The sequence below is a fragment of the Amphiura filiformis genome, chromosome 10, assembly GCF_039555335.1.
Source record: "Amphiura filiformis chromosome 10, Afil_fr2py, whole genome shotgun sequence".
Classification (NCBI taxonomy): domain Eukaryota; kingdom Metazoa; phylum Echinodermata; class Ophiuroidea; order Amphilepidida; family Amphiuridae; genus Amphiura; species Amphiura filiformis.
Window position 1 is genome coordinate 37,516,008 of NC_092637.1, and position 20,232 is coordinate 37,536,239.

Genomic DNA, 20,232 nt, shown 5'->3' on the forward strand with positions numbered 1-20,232 from the left:
CTCAAAGGAATCTCTCCCTATGATAAGCATGCATGATGTCAGCTTGACTTGTATGCGTTAGGGGCATACCCTGCATGCCCTGTGACATGTTGGGCATGCTAATGGGCGGTGATGCCGACAGGTTGTGGGGTTGATGATGGTGCATATTGGGGGATATTGATGGGATGTTTGGTCCTTGCATTATAGGGGGCATGTTTGATGTCATGTGGGGTGGGGGCATATTGGGCTGCATGGTGGAGAGGCTGACCGGGACAGGGTGGCCACCAGACATGCCAGCTGCATTGGACCACAAGATAGTCTGCTGTTGGTGGTCCTTGTGAAGCATTGGCGGTGGGTGACGAATGTCTGATGGAACATCCTGTAAAGAGAATTATTAGAGTGGTGTTAATGGCAACGTATGCGCCTTTTTAATATCAGTACAATTCAATTCTGTCTCATGTGGGAATCAAATATTGGGCTATTTCAGTTAATTCGATACAATCCCTATGGAAGACATGAGCCTTATTTCCTGGGGGAGTATGGATTACAACTGGAATAGCTAAAAATGTGAGAATAGAGGGAAACCAAAGCATTATGTGCCAAAATATATACAGACAAAGTTTCATTTTAATTTAAATGACGATTGATGAGTTTCTGGTCAAATTCGACACCTGCTAATGACCACAACTACAGTTCAATTCCATGTGTGTTTATCACTGAAAATGGTTACATGCACACAAATAGCCTGACAGTCACATAACTCCAATCTGCTTTGCACTGGCTGCTTCTTCTCACATACCACACTGTAAATGGACAAATACTGGTCACAGAGGCGTACCATAAGGGGGGTTTGGAGCGGGGGTGGGGAGGGGGTGGTGTGGAGCAGGGGACATCTAAACTATGGAACTCTCAACTGAGGGGCTCCACAGTTGCGATTAAGACTCCACAGCTAGAATATATTATATTTGTATTCATACATACTCGCTATATAACAGCATGCGTGATTGGTCGATAGGCGGGCATAAACAACGCTTTATGCCCGGCGTTCCGATCATAAACAAGCCGCGAGAACTGATGGGCTCATGCGAGTAGGATATTACGCGTCTATGTTCATGAGCTATTTACGCAAAGCGCGAGTGATGTACTGCGATGTTCGCGCGAGTCCAAGCACGATGGACTGAGCAAGAAAACGTTTTCTTACAATTAGCGATGGAGAAACTGTTAAAAAATGATAAGGAACTGGTAGTTTTTAGTTTAAAATGATGGTATTTTTAGTTTTGGAGGGAAATAACAGCAAGCAGAATGTTGCGTATGTATGAACGGGGATCATTCATATATTTTCATGACTAAACGCTGTTTATGCCCTCGGGCTAAAGCCCTCGGGCATAAACAATCGTTTAGTCATGAAAATATATGAATGAACCCCTAATTTATACATTCAAGTAAACCTCTATAGAGTGAATGCGGATACAAGCATCCCAAAGATACATACCGTGTCTGATACGTGGACTGCCCTCCATGCTGTTTGTTCACGTTGAACCTGATGAAGCTGTATAACAAGAAGAACACACAGTCAGACACAAGTTATTTCATGTTTAAATTACACAGTCATTGGATTAAAAGGCAGCTGCAGAAATTATTCTGAACCGGGTTCTGAACTGAACCCATGGTACATGTACATTGTATACGGTCCACAACTTACCCCTTATACTTTTTAGAGTAAGTCAAGAAATATTTTACGAAATATAAAAATGTAAAACAATATGTATAGCCCTATTTGTTTTACACATGTTGACCAATTTATAGCGTCACACATCATTGCGTAATGATTAATTGTGTAAGAAAAGAGGCCGTTTGAAAAGTTGCACCTCAGTCCATAGCAGTCAGGATTTCTTCAGCAAACACATGAATAGACCTGGCCTACTGTATTGTTTGAGAGCTGACTCCTATGGACACAGATGCAACTTTTAACACTGTTTAAAATGGTCTCCTTTTTTACATAATGAACCATTGTGACTGAACGCAATGACGTGTGACGCTATAATTTGGTCCATATGTGTAAAACAAATACTGCTACCCATACCTTTTTACACATTTCCATTTTGTCAAATAATTTTCGATTTATTTTAAAAATTATTTAGGGGGGAACTTATAAGTTGTGGACCCTATATAGATCATTGTTAAGTTGTTAGACATCATTTTAGAGAAAGATGGAACATGACTTTGGATAGGGTGTATGAGATAACAAACATCAATGGATGGGGTCATGGTCGATCTTCTACTGCACAGACTATAGTTTACTTACGTGATGCCTCAAATCCACTCCAGATACAGGGATTGAAGATGAGCCTAGTCTGCTACCTTCCATGGTTGCAAGCTTCAATTCTGTAAGATAAAAATCAAAGAAGTGCAAGGATCAATGAGCTCTAAAACAGGTTCTCAACAGATAGCCAGCAGGCCAAATTCCATCCAACAACCACTGAAATTTTGGCCCAAGTGACCAATTACTGAAGTTTTCGCGTAACACAAGGTCATGTGTCTTATGGTGGGACCCCAAAATACCTGGTGACGTTACATTTTTCTCTCCTCTTTCTGATTTAACTTGTTGTCACAGGGCTATTCTTGGTCCAATTGCATCAAGTTTGGGCTCATTATATACAGCCTGATTATTCTACTTTTCAAATATGTTTCTCAATTTGGAATGGCAATTTTTTTAATTGGTGAAAAATACCAAAATGTTCACGAGGATAAACCCGGTGGATAAGCGGTAGTGGATAAGCGGTAGTGGAGTATGTGCATTCTCTATGGGAGACATATGGCATCTTTTTTAATTTTAAATTATATCATTGCCAAATTGTGTGCTATACTTGCAAATCATACCTCAAATGAAAGCTTGATCATTCATTATTCTTATTCAGCTATTAATTTTATCTAATCATGTTTACAAGTATTCACTGAGAACCGCAAGTCACAAGAAGTTCAATTTTTTCCTATTCACTTACACACAAATGCTTAGATTTTTAGCCACAACATGCGTTTTGGCTTTCAATTGTTGTATCTTGAGAATTATACACCCTAAGAGAGGAAAAGTATACATTTTTGGAAAGCATTTTACCCCAGGAATCCATATGCAGTTAAAATAAATGTAGGATAAACTTTAAAGAAAATATTTCATGTAATCAACATTTTTGTGCGAAGTTACATATACCGTATTTCGTCAAATAGTCGCCCCCCTCAAATAAACGCCCACACCACTTTTTTCAACCAAGATGTTTCAAAAATGCCGATATTTCCATGCTATCTTGTGTAGTAAGCTTACCAAGTTGCGCACATGGTCGATAATAGTGTCAATAATTGGCGAAAATCTGGTTCAGAAACCCGGAAGTGAGCCAGAAGTCAGTGTTTCTAGTTCATAGTTCGTCATTTTAGCGTGTGTTTTTACTTTACCTAATGATTTTAACGGGAATTATCGTTCTAAAATTGACCTTGAATAAACGCCCCCCTTGGGAAAATGTAACGCCCCCGGGGGCGTTTATTTGACGAAATATGGTATTTTCACACCCTGTATCACCACTTTGGTCAATCATAACATAGCAAAAGTATACATTTTATTTAAGCTCATAGTGTTGCTTGCCACAAAATAAGACTACATTCTATATCAGCAGCAAATGCAATAAATTATCAATTTACTAGTAAAATTAGGTTTTTTTCATGATATCACCTTAAATATCTTTTCTTACGCACCCTGTATACCAACTTCATTTTTGCATAGTTGGATTCCTTGAAACATAAGCTTTCCAAAAATGTAGTTTTGTTGGTGTGAGATGTATAGTTTTAGACATGTAACAATTTAACTGAAAAGGAGGACAAATGATCAAAATCAGTGTTTGTAATGCAAATGTGCCCCACCATATGACACATGCCCACAAGCGCTCATTTTGACGGTAATTTACGCTAGCGTATCATGCAATTTCAAGCGTGATTGATATCGTTTTACTGCGTGACGCAATTCTGCATTTATGGCGAATTTCTCGAAAAACGTGATGTATTTTACCCCGTAATTTCCCTCATTACTCAAAGATTTGCCCTCTTAAAAGGGCATTTCGTGATCCACAGCAAAAGTTGAGATTTTTATATCACTGGATTGGTTTAAATGCTACATGCAAAATCGCAGCAGTCGCGGTAGCATTAATGAAACTTTATCTGAAGAAGTCAAACTTGAATGTGGAACACCCCAAGGATCCATCATGGGGCCTCTTCAATTTACTACGTATATCCAACCTATTGGTAACATCATTCGAAAGCACAATTTATTTTTTCACATTTATGCCGACGACACCCAGATATACTGTGCTTATGATCCAAAGAAACCGGGTGAAAACATCTCTGCTATTCATAGTCTTCAAGCTTGTATACAGGAAATTAGTTGCTGGATGAAATTAAACAAATTAAAGTTAAATATGGACAAAACTGAATTCATTTTATTTGGTTCATCACATAATATCAGAACACACTCTACCGATCATCTGACAGTTGGAAATTCTATTGTAATGCCATCTACATCTGTTCGCAATCTAGGTGTTCACCTGGACTCAACATTATCAATGAATACTCATGTCTCTCATTTGTGTAAAACTCTGATTTTTCAACTAAGGAACATTTCACGCATTAGGAGGTATTTAGATAATGACTCATGTAATCACATTGTTCGTGCACTTGTTACATCTCGCCTGGACTATGGCAACTCACTTTTAACTGGAACTACAGAAACCAATCTTAACAAGCTTCAACGCATCCAAAATCGGGCCGTCCGTCTTATTTGTGGTTTAAAGCGTCGTGATCATATTTCTCCTCATCTTACTGAGCTTCACGATCATATTTCAGTGTGTACATGGGTTAGCTCCAACTTATTTGCAGGATTATGTTCACCTTTATTCATCTGTTAACACCAGACATCATTTGCTTCGTTCTTCTCTTGATAAAACCAGACTTCACATTCCCTATACAAATCGCTGCCTAGGGGATCAGGCTTTCCATGTTGCTGGCCCACGGATATGGAATACTCTTCCACAGCATATCCGTGAGGCCCCCACCCTAATAATATTGTTTTTGTTTATATTCCTTTGCATGTTTATTGTAGCGTAAGACTATTGTAGCTTAAGACTATTGTAATGCATGCCCAGCGGGTCAGTTGCCTGATGAAGTCTGATGGTTTCAGACGCAACGTAGCAAGTTGCAAAAAATGTAAGTTCCAGTATTTGATTTAATTCAAAACTTTGTGATTTTAACGACTGGATGACTGAGAATATTCACTATTTTGTCAAGAACAATTTCGGGCAGGATTGCCTACAAGAAGTAAGAACTTATGAGAAGATTTGCTAGAAAGATCGCAAATTACCGCAACCATTTGAGATTCAATTTACGTTGTTTACATGAGCATATAACACCACGTAGCATCAAGCTCAAAAGTAATGTTAGCGCCACAAAGCTGATCAGATTCTAAGAAACGCTGAAAGGAAACTTTTAAATGAGAGAGTTAGACAGGTAAATTTCACGATTGATGTTTTGAAACAAAAACAAGACCAGTCATCACAGAAACTTTCGCTTCGTACCAAGTGACGCTTTACGACAGAGTTGCCGAATTCACCACCCATGCGCAATTAGCACAACATCGGAAGGTGAAAGGTCGCCATCTTGAAAAATTCCAAAAGTTGAGAAGTTCGCGAGCGGATTTGGACAAGAATTGGAGGAATAGCGGCGACTCTGGACTCGGTTCTAACTCAGAAAAATGGGTGAAAAACATCTCCGATCGCGATTTAACGAAGAATGAAGTCAGTGTTCTCGCCAAAGGTTTAAATTACGCCGTCAGACGGAGAGCGTGCGGTTGCTGAATTCGTCACCGTTACTGAATCTGCCGTGTCGCTAGCTGTTTAAATCCATCAGACGCCGAAACACTTCGTCATAAGATCTGTGAAACGCTATGTAACACTGAACTACCTCAATCAAACATCACCAAGGATGAGAGGAAGGCTCTGTCGGAATTAACTAAGGATGAAAACATCGCCATAGTCCCGGCAGACAAAGGCAAGTGTGTAGTGGTGTTGAACAAGTGTGACTATGATGACAAGTGCAATGATCTGCTAAAAGACGAAAAAACATACAAGCGAGTAGGATATAATCCAACAAGTGGTTACAGGAAAAAGGTAACTGAGTTTACTACTAAGATCCTTACTGAGAAAACCATCAACATCGATGACAAGAGACAGTTAGATCCCCCCTCTGAGCCAGCGGTACCTGCGTTTTATGGACTCCCGAAAATTCACAAGCCAGAACCAATACCTGTAAGGCCCATTGTGAGTAGCATCGGATCTGTAACTTATAATCTCGCAAAGTACGCGGCTAAAATCTTAGGCCCCCTTGTTGGACAATCTCCGCACCACATCAAAAACACTCAAGAGTTTGTAAACCGAATTAAGAATATCACTTTAAGCGAAGGCGAAACAATAACATCGTATGACGTTACCGCTTTGTTCACATGTATTCCACCAGACTTTGCGCTGAAAGTTGTAAAAGAGTGTTTGAACAATGATACCACCTTGAGTGAACGGACAAACCTGAATGTTGATCAAATCGTGGAACTCGTAAGCATCTGTTTGAATACCACCTATTTCTCATACCAAGGCAAATTTTACAAACAACAACATGGAGTTGCGATGGGATCCCCGTTAGCCCGATAGTTGTTAACCTGTGTATGGAAAGTGTCAAGCAACAAGCCTTGCAATCATACTCGGGTGGTAAGCCTAGACTCTGGTTACGCTTTTGTCGATGATACCTTCGTGATCATTGAGCGCACCGAATTAGAAGGTTTCTTTCAACACATCAATAAGCTAGACGACAACATCAAATTTACCCAGGAAAGGTGTAAAGACAACACGCTAGCTTTCTTAGACTGCCTGATTAGTGTGAAGAACGATGGTTCGCTAACTTCAAATGTTTACAGAAAACCCACGCACACTGATCATTACTTACAATTTGGATCACATCACCCATTGATACACAAGTTGGGAGTAATAAGAACTTTACAATACAGAGCGGATACCATCATAAGCGAGAATGAACTTATCCCAGAGGAGAAAGACCACATCAAAGAATCGCTGAAGAACTGCGGTTATCCGAACTGGGCTTTTCTAAAAGCCAACAAGAGCAGGAAAGACCAAAAACAGCCTGATGGTGGTGGTCAACCTAACAAAGCCCGCGTCACAATCCCATATATAGCTGGACTGTCAGAACGTGTAAAGAAACACCTCAAAGCTTTTGGGATTTCCTCGTCGTTTAAGCCAAATAACACCCTTCGTGGCAAGCTCGTTCAAGTTAAGGACAAACAATCAAAAGAAAAACGCTCAAACTTAGTGTATGGATTAGTGTGCGGTGACGCTGATTGTTCTGCCGCCTATGTTGGCGAAACAAAGCAAGCCTTGAAAGCTAGACTCAATCAACATAGGAGGCCCAGTTCAAACGAGGCCCAGAACTCCGCCGTGTACCTTCACCTTAAAGACACTGGTCATAATATTGACACCGAGGACGCAGTGATTCTCGATAAGGAGGAACAGTGGCATAGGAGAGGTATCAAGGAAGCCATCTGGGAGAGAGTAGAGCAGCCGTCACTTAACAAGAAAGGGGGACTGAGACACAACTTATCTCACGCATGGGACCGGGCCATCAAGACGCGATCCCTAGCCGTCTCAAAGTGTCACATGACCAGCCCAGCGGGTCAGTTGCCTGATGAAGTCTGATGGTTTCAGACGCAACGTAGCAAGTTGCAAAAAATGTAAGTTCCAGTATTTGATTTAATTCAAAACTTTGTGACTATTGTAATGCGCTTTGATATTTCACGATAAGGCGCAATATAAATTCTTTTATGTATGTATGTATGTATACGGTCATTTTCACGGTAAAGGGTGTAACTTTGGATTTTTAACATTTTAATCCATAGTGTTCTAATAAAGCCACAGAAATCCATGATTTTTGGCCACATAAGTCATCTAGTTAGCAGCTACCTTGGGTAGCATAATCAGCTTTAGGAGTTACTGCGTTCAGTTTTAGCAGACTTAAATGTACTTAATATTGCCATTTTGAAAAACTATAAAAACAGTAACATTTTTGTAAAACCCTGTGTTTTCTTCAGTTAGTTCATGGATTATTTTTCTTATCCTGAAAGTACAGTCATATGTTCAGTAAACACTGCCACATTAGATTTAATTGTGAACAGCCCTGTATTTTTGAGAACCGGACTTCGATATTTGTCGTTTCGGAGGCTTCATTTTCCGTTAACAATTGTTAACAAACTTTGTAGGTGTAGCTTTGGTTCATAATTCTTGGTTATTTCTTCACTTCTTCTTGATTCATAACAGTTGTTATCTTAACTTGAAATGGGCAACAAAAATTAGTCGATTTGCAAGCTTTTAAAATTTTTATAAAATCTTGACTTCAAAGAGCCGTTTTTCCGTTAACTTTTTGAAGCCTCCGAAACAAACTGTTCAGCAAGCTTGTGCAAATATAAATAAAAGAGCTCATCCAATCTATTTATCAAAATGTAGCAAAGTAGATCCTCAAGTCACATGTTTTTAAATCGTGGAGATATATATCACCGTTTGAAAATGGGACCCAATACAAACTTTCCGTTAACAATTGAAGCCTCCGAAACAAATGAAGCCTCCGAAACAACAATAAGATTAATTATCATCTATGCATATCTAAATTGGTGTGTTTCATACTGATATCTGCATTGTAATTATTACTTGATATGTGCAGAATGTCATAAATTTAAAAAAATTTGACATTATGGTTAATGTTTGAAAAATATACTGATACTCAAAAAGCCTGTTTCGGAGGCTTCACATGCAAAAAACACCATACTTAACAAATGGGTGAAAAAATTAACATGTGATAAATCTACAATATCTGCCGCATAGAATCATTGATTCAATATACACAAGAAAATAACAGCTTAGATGATCCCAACACTATTGTTTTCAAAAAAACTACTTCTGCAATGTTTAACAATTGTTAACATGAAGCCTCCAAACAAAAAAATGACTTGCTGTGATAATTTAATTTTTTTCTTTTCTGAAATTCAATACTTAGAAGCAAAGCATGAAAATTGGTAATTGTGATATTTTTTACCTATTTTTTTTATGTCAACTTGTAGTGGTTAGCCAAATATTTTACTTTTATGATCACCTGTGTTGTTAACTGAAGCCTCCGAAACACAAATCGCTTGAATTGCCAATTCTAAAAAATACCTCCAATTTCTGTGAAACTTGGCTGGGAGGTTCCTTTCATCAAGTAGTATTTGTACATGAAGTTAGACATTCAAATTATTTTAGGAACCCAATTAAAACTTAAAAAATATGTTTAAGGTTTGGAAATTTCCATTGTAAATGACACTTGATGTTAAAAATGTTCAAAACTGCAATTACAAACATAGCAAAACATGGTATAAAATTTAACTTATATCTGTTGACTTACTTTGGAATGGGATTTCACATGTATTCCAGCTTTCATGTCATAATTTTCTGAGGTTATATAAAATACATTTTTTCTTAGATTTTAACCAAAATGTTATGGAAATGTCAAATTTTTTATTAGAAATCAAAAGGTTTAAGCCTTGAAACATTATTTTACTGGAATTTAAGTTGCTTCTATGCATGATTTCAGTAAACAGAAACATATTTAAGTGGTTTGAAATTTTGACCCAAAAAATCAAAAGTTACACCCTTTACTGTGAAAATGACCATACTGTACAAAATATTTCTTGCAGATTAATTCGTCTAGCAAAGATATCGTGAAATTTGAATTTCGTTCTGGTATACCAGAACGAAATTACAACGCATTGTCTATATGGAGCAGTGTAATACACATAATCATGCATAACTCGCAAACGCCAAATCGGAATCAACTGGAATTTTTGGAATAGGCTGTTTTCGTGAATATGAACTGATAAATGTCATAAAAAGAGGATGCTAGGATCACGAAATACTCCTTTAAACAATATTTTAGCTTAGTTGGATATCATCGGAAACATAGATTAGTATTATATTAGGTAGGTCACTGTATTTTTAAAGATTTTGAGATGGTTTTTACGATGAAAAAATTTATGTTTTTAAGCTTCTTTTCAAAAGTTGGTTTTAGCTTGTTAAAAAACGGGTAAAAAATTGTTTAGCTTGTTGGATATTTTTGCTTAAAATAGTTTAAAGCTTGACTCCTTAGATGAAACTTTTAGTTTAAGCTTGTTAGAATATTAAACCTTAATGAAATAATAATATTTGAGCCCTATATAGCGCTGGTGGTCTAAAAGTCAGGATCGCCTAGTTCCAATAATTGAAACTCCTGCTCCAACCAGGAGTTCCAACAGGTGCTGTGTATGTGTTTGTATGTGTTTAATGTGCATTCACATACACACAATAGCCGTCAGTATGAAGAAATCGTTGCCGCAAAAATGATTGCAAATACACATTTGTAATCATTTTTCACCACAAAATATGATATGAAAACACAGGTGAGCAATACATGAATATATGGAGAGGTCAAACTGGTTGTTAATTATTGCAAATATTAATATTTTGCGACATTTATAATGAAAACAATTAACACTGAAGACACCCTATGGCACCTTCTACAACTGGGATCGCCCTAGCCCGAGGTACTCACACCTCCGTCACTACGATTTCCACTGTCCTTCTCCGTACGAAGGTCTGAGACTCCTAAGCATAGCTGGTCCAGGGTACACATAAAATACCACTTTTCTCATAAATACCACTTCCTACCATTCCTCACATGAAGATGAGACTTAAACAAAACATATTTGGTGCATGTTCGTAAATTTTGAGCACATTTGAGGATGTAAAAGACCAGACTTGTGACTGTTATCGTCGCCGGCCGTGTTTTGAATTCTTCCTACAAATAAATGCCGTCAGTGTGACGTCATCACCGCGACGTGAGTTCACGGTGCCCCGTTTTTACGTACGTATGGCACTCATGGCCCTAATGAGGAAGGAACAGGGCCATGATATTTCGGGCTAGCCTAGGATCACCCCCTACTTCAACCAAATTTTGTATTGATGAATGATGGGTTCAATGAATTAGGAAGGAAGTGGAACAAATTAAGGGTAGGTAGAAGTTCAATGCAAACATTTCTGAAAATTATGGGGCTCCTGATGCACCCTACTCTACAGTTTCAGTTTAAACCACAGCCTCTGGAGGATTATGTTGCAGTATCAACGTAGAAGTGGAAGAAGTACTTTGTAGCAAACATGCAAAGCTTCCGAATTTTGCACAAGTAGAAAAGATCGTTATCTTTACGCCACATTTTTGCATCTTTTGAATGTCCTTCAGATATTAATTCTATGCACATACCTAGCGATTGAAATGGTTTCAATTCTTGCTTATTAATGAGGTCTTTTCTGCTCACGATCTGCTAAATTGCATGCAAACAGTTCATCGAAATTCCACGGCCAATGATAATTAGGACGCCATTTTGTTTTCAACCAAGGGCAAGGGCGGTCTGCGCTAAAAATTGTCAAGCTTTATTTCGATGTGGCTTATGCTCGATTTTGGTGCACGAAAATGTGTTTTCTGATTTCTAATGTTAAATTGGTGGCTAAGTTTACTGGTAAATATTTGTGAATTGATCTTAATAAAAAAGCCTAGTAAATAGTAAAACAATTAATACAATTTAACAATAATAATTTTGTCTAAATATCTGGAATTATCTCAAGTATTTAGTGGTGCGCGTCCTTAGTTAATTGGGTTGCCAGACCTTTTGTCCAACGTCTCTCGCCCCCCCCGCCTTGATCAGCGTATCTGTGATATTGATGAACAAAACTGGCTCAATGATGTAAATAGGCCTAGTAACAGAATCTGCCTCAATTACAGGATATTCAAAGAAAACAAATCATTTGAATATTACCTTGTTAACTTAGATTATAGTAATAGATTAGCATTGTGTAAGTTTGACCGGTATAAATATTAGAATACCTGTAAATCTAAAAAGATTTAACAATGAAGTTAGCGACATTTGTAACCTTTGCTCAAAAGACTTAGTGGGTGATGAAATGCATTATCTCTTTACCTGTAGTTTCTTTAAAAGTGATAGAGAAAAGTATATCAGTAAACATTACTACAAAAACCCAAATACTCTGAAAATGCACAAACTTTTAAATTCTACCAACAATACTGAGCTCAAAAATTTATGCAAATTCATCAAAATTATCATTAAAAATTTTTCATGATTCAACTCACTTATCTTTCATCCTTTTGTGAATATTGTTGTATGGTTTAAAAATTGGTATTATTACTTGTGTGCTTAAATATTTTATTTTATCTTCACCCTGTACATACAATTTTATTTATCATATTTGTTCAGAAATTTATTTTCTTTCATAGCAAACAACCTTAATTAGTATTAGTCTTTAACAAGTAAAATCTGTATTACATAATACATTGTACCTCTAAGAAATTACATGTAGCCTACAAAAACTACATGTACATGTATGTATCTTTTTTGACTGCACTATTTGGTTAACTATTTGGCGCCATTGCGCCCTCTGTTGTCTTTGTAATGTTTATGCATCTTTCATACCCGGAAGGGGTCGACAAGGATTCCCGCAAGGATTAATAAAAGTTCGTCATTTGACGGACACCATACCATACCATACCCCCCCCCCTTCCCAAATCAATTTTCGGTCAGAAAATCCCGTGCACAGAAAAGAGTCCACATGGCAGCAATCGCCATGGTAGGTTGAATCCACAGCCACGATTGGCCATTTGGTTAAGACCTTTGAAGCTCTTTGAGACAAATAATTAGTCGAGGGACATGACTAAGGCTACTCACAATAGCCGTGTAATTGATCTTGGTTGTGCGTGAATAAGCTTGTATACTTGAGGTCAATGGTCATCGACTTTTATACTGCCTAGTGCCTAGTAGTGAGTGCAGCTGTAGGCCTACTACACTATGTAGTCCATACAGGACCAACGCAATATAAAATTAGAGTTTTGGTCCGATTTGGAGTTCAAAGCGCACGGCCAATTTTCAAAGCGCATGAGCGACCATCATATCTGTTCAACACGTATTTTCAAGTGTATGAGACCACATCTGGTTTCTTGAGAAAAATTCATTTACGGGAGATAGGCCTATTCATCATTTTCTAACACGGTATCCAAAGATTTTCGTCTGATATCAAAATCGTGCATAGCAATTCACGTGTATCGATCCCGTGCATTCATTTTAATGTCTCTGCTGCACCAAATAATTATTAGCCAGGCGGTGTCGGTGTGCGAGATAGCTCGAGATCAGACAGGGGTCAAATTTCAAAATTGCTCAGATCTTGTTATAACAAAGTCAACATTACGAGTTAGTCGTTTGCATGCAGTGTTACCAAAAATTCTGACTCGTTTGACCTACCCAGAGTGTATGTTCTCAACTCAACTTGAGTTATACGCAAAGAGGTCAAAAGTCATGCACATTTAGGGCATTGGGCTCCTCAGGGGTCAAAATTTATATATTAACTAGAGTAGGCCTACCTGCAGCTGTGAGGGCACTGTATAGCTGTACGTGAGAGCACCACCAGCATCAGATAGTGCTTTTGTTGCTTTTATGAATTTAATTAAGCTTAAGAGGTCTACTGAATATAAAATTGCTGAGAGTAAAGGGAAACTTAGGCTTCATTTTAAAAAATGGACCCTTGATCTTAAAGCATCTTAAGCCTTTTTTTTTTCATTCCAGTTTATCTAATTGTTTTAACTCTCCTTTTTTGCCTACTACATTTTTAATAATCCAAACCTTGCCCCATTAATTCTACTTTTTTATTATTATTATTAGTTTGTATTATTTGCCTTGTTTATGTGGTGAGAGTGGGTGATGGTACATTTGGGTGTGCAGTGTATGGGAGTGAGTGTGGTTGTTTGTCTGTCAAAATTTTTTTTTTTTTAAACCTGATTTTGGATATATTTTTTTCTAGCTATATGCAGCTACATGATGCCTTTAATATTGATGCCTTCATGACTGTGATGACTCATTGCATATTCAAATTGGGACTTACCACTTCTATGGGGGCTGTGATGGCCTTTTTCATGTGTCTTAGCCAGGCATTTAGCTTTTGCATTGTCCTTTTGCCATAGGCTCGCTGTTTCATCTGTCCTGGCTTCAGCTTTTGTAGCTATAGGCCTATATCACACCCGGGGGGGTCACTCCCATTGTGGCCTGTACACCATCCGCGATAATCAACTTTTGAAAAGCACCCTAAACAAGGATTTAACCATTGGCTAAAACGACACCCTAAACAGGGATTTCATTCCTAACATCAAATTTCATACCCTAAATTTCATTTCCGCGTATTTAGAAATTGCAATTTTGCTACCCTTTTTCCAATTTTTCATGTTTTTGACACCCTAAACGCGATACGCGCGTATCGTGCCTACCCACGAAAAACGACCCTTTTTACGCGTTTTCATTATCGCGGATGGTGTACAGGCCACAATGGGAGTGACCCCCCGGGATATCACAGCACCTTTTACAAGTGGTGGGAATCAATTACCTTTGTTTTAATATTCATCATTGCAATTTATTTGAATGCTTTGCAATTATAGTTTCACTCTAATGTTGTTGTCATGTAGTTGAACTAAAGAAGGGGACTGGTGGTTATCTCGATGTATCTTTCTCCACCCACCAGTTCCAAGTCCCGTTCCAAGTACAGGGCAATAAAAACAGAAATACAAAAAAAAAAGATAGTGATGCTGTTTGACCCCCAATGACCCCATATGACCTCTGACCCTAGATGACCTTGGCTTGATCCCCTTTGACCTTTGATGACCTCAGTTTTATTTGATACATCCGTTTGAAATCTAAAAATCATTTTCAGCTATGAATGCTGGGAAGACATTGCAGTCCTCGCAGGGAGTGGTGAAGTCGTCCTGTTCCTGTCATATTGAGAATTTGTTGTACCATGTTTAAGCCCTCGTATCAAGGATTCCACCCACCAAGTCTGTGCCCGATCGGACAAAGTTTGAAATCTGACCCCCTCCGTAATGACCTTTGACCTCGGTTGACCTCAATGATATTTTACGCATATATTCCCTTCGTAGCAAAGATTCCACCCACCAAGTTTGAGCCCGATCGGACACAATTTGAAATTTAACCCCTCCATAATGACCTTTGACCTCGGTTGACCTCAATTTCATTTCGGGCATATATTCCCGTCGCATCAAGGATTCCACCCACCAAGTTTGAGCCCGATCGGATAAAGTTTGAAATTTGACCCCCTCCGTAATGACCTTTGACCTCGGTTGACCTCGATTTTATTTCGGGCATATATTCCCCTCGTATCAAGGATTCCACCCACCAAGTTTGAGCCCGATCGGACAAAGTTTGAAATTTGACCCCTCCGTAATGACCTTTGACCTCGGTTGACCTCGATTTGATTTCGGGCATATACATGTATTCCCCTCGTATCAAGGATTCGACCCACCAAGTTTGAGCCCGATCGGACAAAGTTTGAAATTTGACCCTTCCGTAATGACCTTTGACCTTGGGTGACCTCGATTTTATTTTGGGCTCCCACCCACCAAGATTGGGCCCGCTCGGACAAAGTTTGAAATCCATGACCTTTGACCTTGACCTCCGATGACCTTTAAAACTACCCGGTAAACAGCGCACGCCCGGTACCCATCTATGTCTGTAATATCGGAACGATGCGTCGAAGCGCGGTGAAACGCATAGCCGGACAGACAGACAGACAGACACACGGAGCTCATTATTTTATTAGTAGGCTACTAGTGCACCTGCGGCTATGAGAGCCCAGATGCTGTGAGAGCACTGGCATGATAGCGATACTGTTTCATGCTCCCCTCAGTCATACGAAGGATTCCACCTATCAAGTTTAAGCCCAATAGGGCAAAGTTTGAATTTAGCCCCTACATGACCTTTGACCTCGGTTGACCTCAATTTGGTTTTGCGCATATTCCCCTCGTATCAAGGATTGCACCCACCAAGTTTGAACCCGATAGGACAAAGTTTGAAATCCATGACCTTTGACCTTTGACCTCGGATGACCTCCATATAATGTTTTTCATGCTCCCCTCATACGAAGGTTTCGACCCACCAAGTTTGAGCCCGATCGGACAAAGTTTGAAATTTGACCCTCCGTAATGACCTTTGACCTCGGTTGACCTCGATTTTATTTCGGGCATATATTCCCCTCATCAAGGATTCCACCCACCAAATTTGGGCCCGATCGGGCCCAATCGGACAAAGTTCGAAAATTTGACCTTTGACCTTGACCTCCAATGACCTCCGATGATCTTCAAAATCACACGGTCAACATGCTTTTCCTGGCACCTACCCATGTCCCAAATATCGCATCGATGCGGCGAAGCGCGGCGAAACGCATAGCCGGACAGACAGACAACGCTTATGATTATTATAGTACTAGATTTCGCGGTTCTCGGGTTGTGCGGTGCAACTGCAAATTTCACTTTTGCAAACCTAATCATTCACCGAGTTACGCTGCATATTCACCTCATTTTGTTCAATATTAGTGATAAAAGTCTAAAAATGAGCAAAACACCTTTAAAATATCCAGGGAGCTCCAAATAATGAGCATCAGTTACTATGTCCGCCTAATAACTACATCGCGTCAAACAAAAAAATCTTGCGTCTTCGCGTATCAACACGCCGCGTCAAACAAAAAAACGCGTATCATTTAATTCGCGCATAGGGCCTGCACTTTGGCTCGACATTTGAAAGGGGCGTGAATTCATTTTTGGATACGCCCCTATTATAATTAGGTAATACTCGACTCCCACACATTCCCTATATTAATATGTATATACATGTACCACATGTAGTCAATCTGTCTGCTTTATCTGTATTGTGCCCCTTCTTAAGCAAATACGGTAGTTAAACACGATTTCATCAAACATTATAACAATTGCTCTTTTACAGTGTGCAATCATCCCGGGCAATAATTGGGCAATAATAGAGGATGTGCGTGAAATTATTGATTGGCTCCATACAAAGGAATTGAACCGGTGTCCTTCACTGTAATCATGGCACAATGCAGTGCATTCAATCAAACGTTGTCGTCAACCTATTTGATCGTATTTGTGCATTTGTTATGTGTGTGAGACGAGCTGTCGCGGTAGATTGCAATAGCTTGTAATCATGCTTTTGTTGAATGAATTTGAGTACTCCGCCATAGTTACGGTATAGCGTGTTTATAGTGAGCCAGATTATCCGGTATTTAGCGTATAAGTACATCTTATACGGTATTGGTCGCCACTATAAACAGACCAATAGCGCTATTTGCCGCACATATTATACGGAACTGATATCCTTCGATATCGATGGATATTGCAGTACATTCATTCCGTATACGGCCACTATAAACAGACAGGGATTAACGATACCGTTATTCAAGGAAGTGGAGCAGGGTTATATAGCTCTCCGAGCTCAAATTTGTCACTGTAATAACACATCACCTACAAAATGGTACGGTACTGTAGCAATTATGTTTAAAAAATAGGCCGGTATCGTTTCCACGGCAAACTATTTGAAACTGGCATCATATTTGTGTCTCCCACATTGCATTGCGGTGACCTCGAACACGCTGAGTTCAACCACCTCGGATTCAGAATAGCGCTATTGAGCTCTATTGATTGCCACTATAAACAGTCGAGATAACGGATAAGTCACATTCCATTCTAATCCCGTATGCGTATAAGAATACCGTATAAATACCGTACACCACTATAAACACGCTCATAATCTAGGTGATTATTTGCATTGGATATCTTGAATACGCTGGTGAGATTGTGTAATAATCGGATTAATGCTATAACAGTAGGTGAATACAAGTTTTAAATATATCGCGTTGCAAAGCCCCATTCAGTGATCCCAAAAAAAAAAAAAAAAAAAATCAAATTGTTACTTTTATAAAAAAATTTAATGAAAAAAATTGGCACAAACCCAAGAAAACGGCAGTATTGACGAAGTTGAAGCCCCATTCAAATATATGTAGCTATTAAATTTATATATACTGTCAGTATATAAATTACAGATTCACGTAAATGCATTATTTTTGTCTTAAATAGGCCTACACGGCTTAGGGCTGAACCACTAGCAGAAGACACCAAGTTGATGTTTTATGACCTTTGACATTCTTTTGTGGCGAGTGACATGGTCAGTTCAATTCACGCCGAGTGTCCTTGACAGGTTTAACTCTGCTTCGGTGGTCATGAAAGAATTCAAAAGATAACCTCTGCCCCAACAATCCCAAGCAATTGTCTGAAACTGCTCTTCGGATGATGTATCATAATACGAACTCAGTCGTCAAATGATGATAGTCATATAATGACCAAAAGATTATTACTGACTATATCATTGAAGACTGAGTCCGCAGTCTTGTACAAAATCTGAATTTTGATGAGTTTTACGATCGTACGGATGAAAAAAAAATCACTGAATGGGCCGTTAGTTCCTCCTCTCCTTACACTGGCAATATGGATCAAAGAAAATAAAGAAAAAAATAAAGAAAACAAGAAAAAAAAAGACAAAGAAAAGAAACAATAAAAGAAAAACAAATATGAAAAGTTCGAACAATATTTGGTTTATAAAATTAATGTGACCGTGATGAGGCTCGAACTCACCACCTTCCGATTTAAAGTTCGAAGCGCTAGTGTACCAAATTCTGATGCCTTACCAAGTGAGCTGTGCTCCTGAGATACGAAATAAAAATAAAATAATACACTGTATACCTGCTTATGTCGGTAATTGATTTGCTCAAATTCCATAATGGTACAGTGCAACAGAGCAAAAATGCCCAAAATTTAAAAGCTATATAATTTATGACCACTATACACTACACATAAAAATACTAATACAAGGGAATTTCAACGTAAGAATCCAAACAATTAAGTACCAACATGCACAGCTTTGTCCTTATATCACATTTGGGTTTTAACAAAATGTTATCAAACCTCTACTGTGATTGGCAGCTGCACAAGGCATCTCTTTGATACCTGATCATGGCCATCCATTCAGCAAGTGGCTACTAACTGACCTTGACAGGCTTGAATGAGCACTGTCATCTGCTACAAAACCATCACACTCTAGGACCTGGTCACTCCATAATGCTACAGCTACAGGGAGCACAGTACTTTGACAATGGAGTGAAAGACTATTATTATTGATTAGGCGCGGATTTTAAAAGTACAGCTCCTATGCGTGTATAGCAAAAAATTTGAATAGAATGTTTGGAATCATGTAACTAAAGTACTAAATGCATTCTGCAAAATGCGCTCTGACCAATTTATAAAGCATTTCATTAGCTTTAATTTGACATATTGTTTGACATATTTGGAATTATGGTAAATCATTAAATAAAATATTTATTAATTAATCAATTATGTCAATTAATTAAAAATTTAATGCAAATATGCATATTTTCTCTGACAGAATTGTAGGATTTGACAAGAGCCATCTTTCTTGTAAGTTTGATTCTTATAACATACCGATATCGTATTGCGTCCCGTTATAGTTGCAGAAAAAAATACGCGTGCAGGACACACATACGCACACACCCCCACACACACCCCCACCCAGAGGATCGTACCGTTTTACAATCTTATAACTTTCATTGGCGCTAGTAGTAGTAAATTTCAATTTTCTTTGCTTTACCTCACTTGTTCTGCTCAAAATTAAAAGGGGACATATCTAGCTGACAGTAAAAGCTTACATTTTATGGAAATTATGTTTAACCATTTGCTTAAACAGCACAAAACAGATAAAGCAGACACATTTACTATACATAGGCCTATACATGTATGGTATCATGCCAGGGACTGTTTAAGAATATAACATTAGATTTATGATATTTACTTCGAGGACTGTTATTTATCAAAAAAGTGAAAAATATCAAATTTTAATAATTGGCCATAAAATTTGTATTATATCGTGAATTTCAAACAATGAAATTTATTTGATATCAGAAAGACATTCTTCGTATTCAGAATGCAATTCGATATGTCTGATGTGCTCTCATGTCCCACAAAAATACTATCGAAACGCTCAAAACGCTCATTCCAGATCCCTTAATTTGGTTAATTTTCTTTTCTTGTTTTCTTTCTTTATTTTTCTTTGATTTATATTGCCAGGGTAAGGAGAGGGAACTAAAGGCCCATTCAGTGATTTTTGATTTT

At 38.3% G+C, this 20,232-nt stretch overlaps 1 protein-coding gene across 1 annotated transcript; it reads right to left on the minus strand.

The window, feature by feature from the left end:
* Position 1: 1 nt before the first annotated feature.
* Positions 2 to 11,515, minus strand: LOC140163263 (uncharacterized). Its single transcript, XM_072186660.1, has 4 exons — positions 11,395 to 11,515; positions 2,285 to 2,364; positions 1,472 to 1,528; positions 2 to 358 (listed from the first exon to the last, which is right to left on the minus strand). The coding sequence occupies exons 2-4, from the start codon at positions 2,345 to 2,347 to the stop codon at positions 2 to 4; spliced, it is 477 nt and encodes a 158-aa protein (XP_072042761.1). The 5' UTR covers positions 2,348 to 2,364; positions 11,395 to 11,515.
* Positions 11,516 to 20,232: the final 8,717 nt, after the last annotated feature.